Source organism: Betta splendens, chromosome 4 (assembly GCF_900634795.4).
Source record: "Betta splendens chromosome 4, fBetSpl5.4, whole genome shotgun sequence".
In the NCBI taxonomy this organism is placed as follows: Eukaryota; Metazoa; Chordata; class Actinopteri; order Anabantiformes; family Osphronemidae; genus Betta; species Betta splendens.
Window position 1 is genome coordinate 1,981,514 of NC_040884.2, and position 12,369 is coordinate 1,993,882.

Consider the following 12,369-nt stretch of genomic DNA (forward strand, 5'->3'; position numbering starts at 1 on the left):
TCATTGCACGGTTCACAAAGACGGAGAGTGAATTTAGGATGGCGGACGGACGCGATAGACAGATTAGGACACGCACATCCTTCTCTCCAGTAAATGGGTCGATATTTACCCGAGGTTCGGTTCGTACGTCTGTTCACTAAATAATGAGGCGCAAAGCGAAGGAAACTCATCCGATGCTCATCGGTCTGATCTGACTCGTTTCATTTGACGACCGTGTCCATTTCCACCCAGTCATACGTGCAGCTGCCTGCAGCAGAATCAGTCCGGTTCCGGATCAGTCCTCCCGGACCGACACCTCGGCTGAAGGTTGGACTCCGGGCTCAGTCCTGAGGGTGAAAGCTCCCAGTGACCTTGTGCTGCATCCTGCTGCCACTGACTCCTAGTGAGTGGCTGCTTCAGGAGGGTCCAGCCTTTCAGCCACAGCTCTCCTCTGTGTGATGGAGGAGAGTTTAACTAAAAATCACTGTGGGACGTTTGGGAACGTTTGCCGTGTGTGGATGTGTCTCTGCGGTTCGGATTGTTGCAGAGTGATGGATGAAAACAAGGCTTCTGCTGACAGAATGTTCAGCTGCAGCCTCATTCATAAAGGCTGATGAATGAGTAGCACATCTGGTCTGAGGGCAAGAAAATACACATGAGTGACAGCAATGAATCAAATGGAGGCTAAATGCATGAGCTCGTACAAAGACAACGGCGTGTTCTGGTTCCTCTTGTTTAAATTGGCCACTCACATCCGGGCCCTGGATCAGCACATGGAGCAGATCCACAACCCTGTTTAGGTTTGCTGGAGACAAACACGTCAGTGAAGCGCTGCTGCTAAAACCTCACACACTGAGAACAGGTTGTGAAACACCAGCGAAGGGCTTTTCTGTCTTTAGGCCTGTGATGCTGACATTTAAACGGCCTAATTAGCCTGCGGTGCAGAGGGAAAGTGATGGAGGTGAGGCGTGAGGCTGCTCTCAGCACGGCCGTCGCGTCAGACTCCAGGTGTCACCAGGTGTTTGTATGTCACCACTCAATTAGCATGAAGGCAGGAGCAGCAGATGATTAAAACCGTCCAAATCAAGTCAGGCTCCATTTCTCCTCAATAGGGTTTATTACATTTTCTGCTTTGGCTGTTTCCATTAAATTATAGTTTATCACTATTAGTAATTACAGGAAACTGACACAGAGCGGCCTCGGTATCTGGAAAATTTAAACAAAATGAGGCAAGAACATCTGGCAACATCTGGATTGTGTTCTTTTGTGGTTCGGGGGCATTGAATTGCTACTTTGTGTCACCTCACAGGCAGTACTTCTCGTCACCTCTTCTCTCCACATATTTCTCGTGTGTTTCAGCCTGAATGGCTGTCACGTCAATAATTAATAGACAAAGGTTGAGGTTAGTTCAGTGGTTTGGTTGATTTCTTTACATCTAAAATTCTCCTATTGTAACTGTAAGGGGATGCTGACAGAATTCCTTACAGGGAAATATTTAAAATGATTTCACCACACACAAAAACGAGGGGAAGACCCAAATACACAACAACCCAGACTTAACATGTCACAAATAATTTGATAGAATTCAAGGCTTAAATAACAACCAACGTGAATTAATGACTTTTTAGAAGTAATATTAGCAAACTAAAAATCACTTATAGCAACAAGCTGCACAGAGGCCTAACAGGAGGGCAACAGTGAGGGTAAAGATGGTAGCAGACAGCAACAAGACAGATCCAGCATTAAACTAATCACACGATGCAATAGACCGGCAGTGGTGAATAGGAGGAAGTCCTTAAATACTGGATATCAAACACGGGTGAAAACCAGGAAGCAGACAGGAAGTGACATCACAGAGAGAACGAGGACTGAACCCTGGGCGCCTCCAGAGACTGGACTGTGACACCACTGGTATCTGCTGGAACTGTGCTACGCCCACGGAGTGAGTTTGATGAATGATGCACATCTGGCCAGATGTTTAATAAACCGACCACAAAACAAGGAGCCACGGCTGCTCGGGAGCTTCCTGGGTGATGTGGGACCAGAGGAGTCACATGACTCAGCGACATGATGAGACTCTTAAACGGCTGCATTTTCTATGATTTGTGATGAAACGAGAGCTTCTCTAAGCTGTGCCTTGTTTAAGCAGCAACGCGGAAGCTAGTTCAGACCAGAACTATTTATAGCAGTGACATTCTTATAGCAAATGCCGCCTTAATGGTAAAAGAAGTTGGTACGTGGTTTCATTACCTTCTTGTGAGCAGGTGAATGTCTCTGCTTCGATAATCAAGCTGTAGCTTCATGTTTACTGTGGAAACACGTGTCGAGCTTTGTCCCAGTGAATTGGCTTCTTCCCAGTGAATCGACCTTTTCCCAGTGAATCTGCCTTTTCCCAATGAATTGGCTTCTTCCCAGTGAATCAACCTTTTCCTAGTGAATCGGCCTTTTTCCAGTGAATTGGCTTCCTCCCAGTGAATCGGCCTTTTCTCAGTGAATCGACCTTTTCCCAGTGAATCAGCCTTTTCCCAGTAAATCGGCCTTCTCCCAGTGAATCAGCCTTTTCCCAGTAAATCGGCCTTTTCCCAGTGAATCAGCATTTTCCCAGTAAATCGGCCTTTTTCCAGTGAATTGGCTTCTTCCCAGTGAATCGGCCTTTTCTCAGTGAATCGACCTTTTCCCAGTGAATCAGCCTTTTCCCAGTGAATCAGCCTTTTCTCAGTAAATCGGCCTTTTCCCAGTGAATCAGCATTTTCCCAGTAAATCGGCCTTTTCCCAGTGAATTGGCTTTTGCCCAGTGAATTGGCTTTTGCCCAGTGAATTGGCTTTTTCCCAGTAATTCGGCCATTTCCCAGTGATTCAACCTTTTCCCAGTGAATCGACCTTTTCCCAGTGAATCTGCCTTTTCCCAGTGAATCGACCTTTTCCCATTGAATTGACCTTTTCCCAGTGAATTGACCTTTTCCCAGTGAATCGGCCTTTTCCCAGTGAATCAGCCTTTTCCCAGTGAATCAGCCTTTACCCAGTGAATCAGCCTTTTCCCAGTGAATCGGCCTTTTCCCAGTGAATCAGCCTTTTCCCAGTGAATCAGCCTTTTCCCAGTGAATCAGCCTCTTCCCATGATGCGACCTGACGGTGGTCAGCCATGGACGCGTGTGGCCGTCTCCCTGCGACACGTGTCTCTGTGTTGTTGAGCTCTTCCTGCTGTGTCTTTGCCTCGATCTTGTGACTGTGACTCCCCAGTGACTTGTGGGAAAAGGAGGACAAACTGGGAGCAAGAATCCAGGACAGGCTGATGCTCCGTCCCCAAATAATAAAGACAAAGTCATGTCATGTAACAATTCCAGGGCTAAATTTAGAGCCTGAGACTGGACGTCTGTGACGTGTGTGACGTCTGTGACGTTCAGTGGGAATTAGACGCTTTGGTGCTGGATTAACAGCAGCAACAGCAGCAAAGCAAAGAATGCCTCAATTTGACTTGATTTTCGCGCAGAAAGTCGGCGTTAGCGTCTGTCAGATGAGACCAGTGAGAAGAGTTTGGGATTTTCCTGCCTCAGACCTCAGCGGCTGCAGGACCGACCGCGTCCTGCTCCGTGTCCAGACACCAGAATCCAACACATCCGCTCCTCCTCCAGCCTCGTCCTCCACCTTCACCCCCCCATCAGAGAGCGCTTGCTGTGGGTGGGTGATCATTAAGAAACCTGCTTGTCTTCTTCTGTGTTCCTAATAGAAGTGATTCCTCTTCTCCCAAGAGGATTTACTGCTCGTTCCACAGACACCAACTGAAACATTCCTGCTGTTTTTCTTTTTATCTGCTTCCTTTCAACCAAAGCTAAGCATCTAATAGCGTTATAATGAACCAGTGTCCAGCGTGTTTAGATTGGTTTGTTTCTTCCATTATAGGTGAGCTCCTCAGACAGATCATCAACCATCACACGCACTCAGTGTTGGACGTAAAAGCGGCTCAGACTCATTAAGCTATTGATTAGAGCTCACAGCGAACGCGGTGACGCTGTGTTCAAACGTGTGGATAATGGTCCTTGTGTGGTTGTGTTCAGGCTCATTCACTTGTAACTGAACAGCTGCAGCCTGTGGTCTGTGGAGAGCGCTCAGACAGCCATGATCATGATGAAGCTGAGCTGCAGAACTGGTTTCCGCCCTCCACCTGCTTTTAGCCGTGTAAAACAGCTGCTGTGCAGAAAAATGGGCCGGGACCAGAACTGGTATTCAGCCTTACGTACATGTGAATGTCACATGACAGCATTTTCATGGCTCATGACTTAAACCAGCTTCAGCATTGACTGCATAGAACAGACAGGAGGCACCAGGAACTGGTATTTGATGGATCTGCTCTTCCACCGATCTCTGCAAACAGACAGTCTCTGAAAAGGCTGAGCCGGAGACCAACGACACGAGCTGCTTCTTCACCTGCTACTTTGCATAAAAGTCTGGAAAAATAAAATGAATTCACTTTATACCGAGGACAAATCAGGCTTCAGGACAATTGAGGTGGAGGTGAAACACAACGGAGCAGAATCAACGTTACCTTGGAACTTTGTGGTGTTGATTCTGTGGGATGTGTTTTACCAATGCTTGGAGCTCCCTTCCTCCCCGTTCAGCTCATCATTGGATGTGTGTGTGTCTCTCGTCGTGATGGTACTGGTTTCACTGTTATGTAAAACCCGTCTGTTTACAGTGGAGCATCAGAAGGAGCGAAGGGGGGTCCAGCTCCACGTGGGGCAGTTCGGATCCAAACCCAGCAGCGTGCTCAGCTGTTGTCGTGGCAACAGCAGGAGGAGGGGCTTGTTTCTTGGCTGGAGTCAGAAGCCAAGCTGTGGGACGAGGCCGGAGCGCTTGGTCCGGCTGCTTGGCTTCTACTCATGCAAAGGCTGCAGAATCACTGCTCACGGGCCCCACACACACGGCAGCAGATGTGCTTGTGTTCACACATACAGTACAGTTATCCCAAGGCTAAACGCCATGTGTCTCTGTAACATGCAGCGGTATTAAAGTTTATTTGTTTGCAAAGCCAATAATGAACAAACGGTTCCAGATCTAAAGCTGGAAATGATCATTGATTGTCACTGGCCATGATTCTGTCTATGCACCCGGTGAGTCGGAGTGTGCTGTTTTTCAGGGTCCCAGGTGAACGGATGACCTGGAGTCTTTGTCTCTGCTGGAGAGGAAACTCTGGACTGAGAATCACTGGGACGATGTCAGCTGCTAACATGAAGCCGCTGATGCTCACACTGCTGCTCCTCCTCTGTCCCTTGGTGAGCCATTGCTTCCAGCTCTGTATTGTTACGATGCCTGATCTGGTGTCAGCTAGAGACATTTACAACATTTACGTCAGCTTAGTTCAGGTAGTTAAAGGAGTCGTGAGGGGAGTTTGCATCAATAATTCACAGACCAGCGTGTGTCAGGGCGACGGATAAAGATGCTTCATTCATCTTTTATTCATGGTTTATTGTTGAGGATGAGCACAGATCTTTACAGACAAAAAAACATGAACACACATGAAAAAATCTGAAAGTAAAGTGGAAGATTGAGACGCAGAACATGTGTGACTCACCATCTGACATGAATCTGCCCAGAGGAGGCGTCTGCTCACAGCGAGCAAAGGTTTGGACGGAAGAGGGGATTTATTAGGAACGGACAGATCATTAAACCTAATGAAGGTGACAGACAGCGCCTCCGTCTTCTTCGGCCTGTTCCTCTGACCTGACGTCGTCTTCATTGGACTCTCTCTGTCTCAGGGTTCCAACCAACAGGTGCCCTCCAACTGTGTGATAAAGAGAGAGCAGGAGAAATGCATGGAAATGATGGCGCTGGAAGACGAGAGGGAGCCAGAGTTCGGTACGTAGCGGATGATGAGTGAGTGAGTGAGTGAGTCTATGTGAGGATGAGGAGGTGAGGAGGTCAGACTGGGGGGGGGGGGGGGGGGTCCTCTGGTGACTCACCCGTCCCTCTGCCGGCAGACTGCCCCTGGATGTGGGACAACCTGACGTGCTGGCAGCCGGCCAGGATCGGCGAGGTGGTGGAGGTCAACTGCCCCGAGATCTTCATGAGTGAGGAAGACTACGGTGAGTTGGTGACGCGTGTGAGGAGCGCGTGTGAGGAGCGCGTGTGAGGAGCGCGTGTGAGGAGCGCGTGTGAGGAGCGCGTGTGAGGAGCGAGTCCGCAGAGCGGCGCTGCTCATCCTCAGTCTGTTGGCAGAACCGGGGAAAGTGATTCGGAACTGCACGGAGCTGGGCTGGTCCGACGTCTTCCCCCACTACGTGGAGGCGTGTCTGTCCGAGGACGGAGGCAGCAACCACACGGTGAGTGCGGCCGGGCTCTCCCTGCCTCCCTCGCTCCCCCGCCCCCCCCCTCAGACGCGCTGCGACGGGCTCTGCTTGTGTTCAGGACATGTACTACGTGTCGGTGAAGGCCCTGTACACAGTGGGATACAGCACCTCCCTGGTCTCGCTCACCACGGCCATGGTCATTCTGTGCCGGTTCAGGTCAGAGGCTTTGATTGTGGCTCAGCAGCGCAACTGGTGGCTTTTTTCTAGTGCAACACAACCTTGTTCTTGTTTCCACACAGGAAGCTGCACTGCACCAGGAACTTCATCCACATGAACCTGTTTGTCTCCTTCATTCTGAGAGCGATTTCCGTCTTCATCAAGGACGGCGTGCTCTATGCGAAAGAGGACAGCGAGCACTGCTTCATCCACACGGTGAGAGGAAACACACACACGCATGCACGCACACATACACACACACAAACACAACCACGCACACATGCACAAACACACACACACGCACACATGCACACACACACACACACGCGCACACACACACACACACACCACACACACACACACACACGCACACACACACACATACGCACACATGCACAAACACACACACACGCACACATGCACGCACACATACACACACACACACACACACATGCACGCACACACACACACACACACGCACACACACACACACACACACACACACACCACACACACACACACACACACACACACACACACACACACACACACACACACACACACACACACACACACACACACACACACACCTCTGAGCCTCTCCTCTCCCTTGTCCTGAAGCTGGAGTGTCGAGCGGTGATGATCTTCTTCCACTACTGCGTCCTCTCTAACTACTTCTGGCTCTTCATCGAGGGTCTGTACCTCTTCACTCTGCTGGTGGAGACCTTCTTCCCGGAGAAGCGGTACTTCTACTGGTACATCATCATCGGCTGGGGTGAGTGAGCTGTCGGCCGGCTGCTGCTGCTGTGGTGGGTCGGACCTGTGGTTCTGACCTGCGGTGGGTCTGACCTGTATTGGTTCTGAAATGTGGTGGTTCTGACCTGAAGTGGGTCTGACCTGCGGTGGTTCTGACCTGCGGTTCTTCTGACCTGTAGTGGTTCTGAAATACGGTGGGTCTGAAATACGGTGGTTCTGACCTGCGGTGGGTCTGACCTGCGGTGGTTCTGACCTGCGGTGGTTCTGACCTGCGTTGGGTCTGACCTGCGGTGGTTCTGACCTGCGATGGTTCTGACCTGCGGTGGGTCTGACCTGTATTGGTTCTGAAATGTTGTGGTTCTGACCTGAAGTGGGTCTGATCTGTAGTGGTTCTGAAATGTGGTGGTTCTGACCTGAAGTGGGTCTGACCTGCGGTGGTTCTGACCTGCGGTTCTTCTGACCTGTAGTGGTTCTGAAATACGGTGGGTCTGACCTGCGGTGGTTCTGACCTGCGGTGGTTCTGACCTGCGGTGGGTCTGACCTGTGGGTCGGACCTGTGGTTCTGACCTGCTTCTCTCCTGCAGGGACGCCCACCGTGTGTGTGACCATCTGGGCCGTGCTGCGGCTGCACTTTGACGATTTGGGGTAAGTTCTGCTGAGTCCGTTGGTTCCTGGTGACTGGTGCCTGTACTGAACGCCTGCTCCCGCAGGTGTTGGGACCTGAATGACAACGTTGCCATCTGGTGGGTGATAAAGGGACCGGTTCTGGCTTCAATAATGGTACGTGACGTCAGCGCTGCCGCCCTCGCGTGAACTCAAACGGCTCAGTGTGAGGACGCTCTGTTCCTATTGCACCTGTCTGCAGATCAACTTCGTGCTCTTCATCGGCATCATCATCATCCTCGTTCAGAAGTTGCAGTCTCCGGACATCGGAGGGAACGAGTCCAGCATTTACCTGTGAGTCCCCTGTGAGCGACGCGTGACGCCTCCTTCAGCAGCTGCAGGCTCATCCTGTGTGTTTGCTCCTCGGCAGGAGGCTGGCGCGCTCCACGCTGCTGCTCATTCCTCTGTTCGGGATCCACTACACTGTGTTCGCCTTCTCCCCCGAGAACGTCAGCAAACGGGAGCGGCTGGTGTTCGAGCTCGGCCTCGGATCCTTCCAGGTGAGCGCCGCCCGGTCCCGGTCCTGGTCCCATTCCGGGTCCTGGTTCCGGTCCCGGTCCCTGGCCCAGTCACAGCTGGGAGCCAGTGGAAGAAAGCCTCCAAACTGATGATGATGATGATGATGATGATGATGATGATGATGATGATGATGATGATGATGATGATGATGATGAGTTGAGTCGAGTCCCCTCCACACACACTGAAGCCCGTTTGTGTCCTTTCAGGGCTTTGTGGTGGCCGTTCTCTACTGCTTCCTCAACGGAGAGGTAAATATCTTTTATTGGAAAAGAGTTGAATTTACAAACATCAGTACTGATGAAAGAGATGAGTTTAGAAGTGGAGCTGCTTTAGTTTCTGTTCTCACACATGCTCCCATTCCCTCAGTGGTTGTGTATTTTCCACCACAAAGCAGTTGGAGCTAAGCTGAGCACACACACAGCTGCAGGGACAGAGGGACAGTGAGCTTGTCTCCTTCCAGCGAGGTCCATTAATAATGACCTTGTGAAGTATATCCCTCAAGGTGCAATCGGAGATCAAGAGGAAATGGCGCAGCTGGACGGTGAACAGGTACTTTGCTGTGGACCTGAAGCACCGGCATCCTTCGCTGGCGAGCAGTGGGGTGAATGGGGGGACGCAGCTGTCCATCCTCAGCAAGAGCAGCTCGCAGATCCGCATGTCCAGTCTGCAGGCGGAGACGCCGGCCTCCTGAGGGCCGCCGCCGCCGCCACCGCCGCCGGGGACGCGGCGCCCGCCCCCGCCGCCGCCGCCGCGCCCACACTCGTCCCCATGACCGTCCTCACCAACACGCTCCTCAACTCCTACCCAGACAACGTCACCATGGAAACACAACTGGGCTCCAACGACGCCAAGCAGCCGCTGGTCTGATTCGCTCCACCTTGAGAGGAGGTTGATCGTCGGGTCTCAGATCTCGAAGCTCCTCAGATCCTCTGAGTCCAGGAAAGAGGAGGCGTCTGTCTGAGAGCTTCTCTCTGTATATATTGTATTCGCACTGAGCTCCTCTGCCATCGAACCCAGACATCAGCCGCTGTTTCATCCTGAATGGCTTCATGTGATGTAAATACCCTGCAGGCGCCAAATACATGAGCCACAAGGAGCAGCTCATTAACAGCCAGCGTTTGTTCAGAGTCTTTGGACCTGATGGACGGTGTGTGAGGACACGCGGCCCCTAAACAACGCAAAAAGGCTTTGTGTCCGTCACCGACTGATTGTGGACGTGACGACTAGCGCCCCCTGCTGGTGCCGACACCTGCGACTGCTGTGAAAGCGTGTGATCAGCAGGTACCTGCTCTGTACAGTGATGCCAAAAAGTCTCCTCTCGTGTGCAGTGCTGACGTTCGCCGACGACAACCACAAACACCTTGGAATCTCAGCACTGAAACCAGACGTCAGACGAGACGAGGCTCCGTACTTTAAATCAGCCGCTAGTACAGAAAATGTCAACGAGAACGAGCTCGCGACCGAGTCGTGAGTCGAACTGCTTGCATGAAACCGCGCTTGTTTTGTTTACACTTTTTAATGGAATTCAGCAGATGTTTAATCTTAGTTTGATCCAAACAGGCTGCTGCTGTTGGAGGCTGAGTCACAGCCTCTGCAGCAGCTTTCAGTATTGTACCGATCAAAACATGAGACCATTTCATGCTCCATCCTTTGCTTCTGTTGCTCATCCTTAACATTTCCACACCTGGTTTTACAGTGTTTAAATGAATGTTGCTTCTGTCCAACATGTCCTCGTTCCACCTCCCAGCACTGCTTTTCTCACTCCAAAGACGACCCAATAACTCCTTCCCTCATCTGGTCGCATATATTTATTATTTTTGTTTTGTTCAGACTGAAAATGTTCGACTCTACTTTAAAAGTGCCTTTAAGCACAAAAACAATAATTTCAGTTTCTTACTCACTTAATTTCAGGTGAAACTGTCGATTAAAACAAAGGTTTAAACAAAGTGCTTTATGATGTTTAGACTAAATCCGTGTTTTAAACCTGGAGGCCTTCAAACTACTTTAACTCGTCTTTGTTCGGGATGAGAACGACTACAACCAGTTAGTGTTCTAATAAAGCAGCTGTTGCCTTCATTCACAGACACTTTATTTTCTCAACAATAAGAGAAATCTCTGGCATCTAAAGTGTCTCATGACTCAACTACATACATGTTTTCTTTCATTTTCTTCCTCATAAACTGAAATCATTTGATCAAACTGCAAATATGTAAACTTTCTGAAACTGAAACTGCAAAAGTCTAAATCTACAATTAAGTGAATCCCTTAAACACTTAATTTGTGGTTCTGAATCATTTTTATTTATATCTAACGTAAAAATCAGAAAAGCACGTCCTGTAAGAGTTTTTCTCCTCATCAGCTGTTTGAAGTCCTGCAAAAAATGTTATTTACATCATTTGCAGCAGAAAAAATCCTGAAAAAGTCCTTAAAAATAATATTTGTACATTATTTATTTAAACCACACAGTAAAGTTGAATAATTTAAATACATTGTAACCTCAAACACATTCCACAGTCTGTTCCAAATTTACAAATCATCTTTGAAAATTGTAATTTTGTAAACTTTTTAATCTTTACATTTGTATATTTGACATATATCAACTCAACTGTTAGTATTTTGGTTTATTTGCCTCCGGTTGCTTTAACTTGTTAAACTTTAATATGAAGTTTATAAATTTGCTCTCTAAACCAATAATTGAATGGCAAATATTTTCCTAGCTGATTTAAAGCAGGCCAAATATTTGATGCTTTGCTCTGGTTTAACTGCTGAAAGAAGGCGTCACGTTGACCTTTTGACCTCCGGAGGAGACGTCTTTATTTCACTGCATTTTCCCACCACTGACCTTTCTGTCCACTTCAACCATCTGATTCATATTTGACCTGTAAATATCCACGTGAAGGCAAAGAGAACAGAAGGGCTGACCGGACACTGTAGCGCCGTCTCCGGTGCGACCTGAGGGAACCTGCAGGTCCAGCCTCGGCCAGGAGGGGGCCTCGTCTCAGCCCTGGACAATCACCACCTCTGCTCTGGTGCAGCTGAACGTGTCAGTCGAGACCATTACCAACATTAAGACAATCCCACCGGGTCACGAGCCTGATTTCTTTCTGTATTTATAAATGATTTCCGTGTTGCCATGGGAACTGGAGCCTTACATTGCCAGTACTATGTTGATGTCACTCTGAGAAGTTGCTATACTTATATCAATAAATACTCCTTTTGAAGTAGGTGCAGTGTGTGAGCGGCCTGTCGCCATTTGTGACAACTTTGTGGTTCAGTGAATAGCTTTTCCTGTGACTCTGTTTCCTGTGCTCTTTCTAAATGACTGTGACTGGTTTGCTGTGTGTAACGCCTCCTGTGATGCCTCTGTACTCGCTAACAGGCTGATGCATGCGTGTCCAAGCTTTCAGGCCATTAGCCGCGGCCTCGTTCTGGGAAATGACTGGATGATGTGATTAATGAGCTCAGACGCTGGGTTTGAACTGTAAACGGGTTTTGAAGTGTAGCTTTTCCTTTGAATGTTGATGTTTCCAGACATGAGGAAAAGCAAAGAGCCGACAAAGCGCTGTCGTACCTTGTTGTTCTTACTGCTTAGCATGACTTTTGGGTTCTTGATGCTGGTTATTGGTATGAACTGCTTCAAGCAGGACGCTGAGGCAGGAAGCTGCTGATGCTGAATGTAGTTTGCTTCTGGCTCTTCCTCCTGAATCGCGCTCCGTCTGAGTTCACATTTTACTCTTTGGACTTTTTTCTACATGTGTGGACGTATCAACAATAAATGTTTCTAACTGTGAATGCTGTGATGGTGTGGATGTCTTTTATCAGCCTGGTCTTATTCTGTGTTGTACAAATAATCAATAAACACCATGAAAAGACCAAAGAAACAATGTTAGTGTCGGTGCTTTGCAATGTTGAAGGCTAAAAAATTAACAAACAGACGTTTTCATGTTTAGAG

The 12,369-nt window shown here is 49.1% G+C and overlaps 1 protein-coding gene and 1 long non-coding RNA gene across 3 annotated transcripts in view; one reads left to right on the top strand and one right to left on the bottom strand.

Moving 5' to 3' along the window:
- adcyap1r1b (adenylate cyclase activating polypeptide 1b (pituitary) receptor type I) overlaps positions 1-12,209 on the top strand; it is a 12,646-nt gene extending 437 nt beyond the window's left edge. The window contains exons 2-14 of one of the 2 annotated variants that reach the window (XM_029146753.3): positions 5,114-5,249; positions 5,733-5,832; positions 5,955-6,059; positions 6,193-6,296; positions 6,382-6,479; positions 6,563-6,695; positions 7,101-7,254; positions 7,820-7,880; positions 7,946-8,015; positions 8,101-8,192; positions 8,269-8,398; positions 8,624-8,665; positions 8,907-12,209. In XM_029146753.3, the coding sequence (XP_029002586.1) occupies positions 5,130-5,249; positions 5,733-5,832; positions 5,955-6,059; positions 6,193-6,296; positions 6,382-6,479; positions 6,563-6,695; positions 7,101-7,254; positions 7,820-7,880; positions 7,946-8,015; positions 8,101-8,192; positions 8,269-8,398; positions 8,624-8,665; positions 8,907-9,284 (1,587 nt within the window). In that variant the 5' untranslated portion in view covers positions 5,114-5,129 and the 3' untranslated portion in view covers positions 9,285-12,209. The remainder of the gene's footprint in view (positions 1-5,113; positions 5,250-5,732; positions 5,833-5,954; positions 6,060-6,192; positions 6,297-6,381; positions 6,480-6,562; positions 6,696-7,100; positions 7,255-7,819; positions 7,881-7,945; positions 8,016-8,100; positions 8,193-8,268; positions 8,399-8,623; positions 8,666-8,906) is intronic. The other variant, XM_029146754.3, reaches the window with a different exon arrangement.
- LOC129603941 (uncharacterized) lies at positions 7,363-7,943 on the bottom strand. The gene is made up of 3 exons (XR_008694352.1): positions 7,777-7,943; positions 7,729-7,744; positions 7,363-7,504 (listed from the first exon to the last, which is right to left on the bottom strand). It is a non-coding gene; the product is annotated as an uncharacterized LOC129603941 (long non-coding RNA).
- Positions 12,210-12,369: the final 160 nt, after the last annotated feature.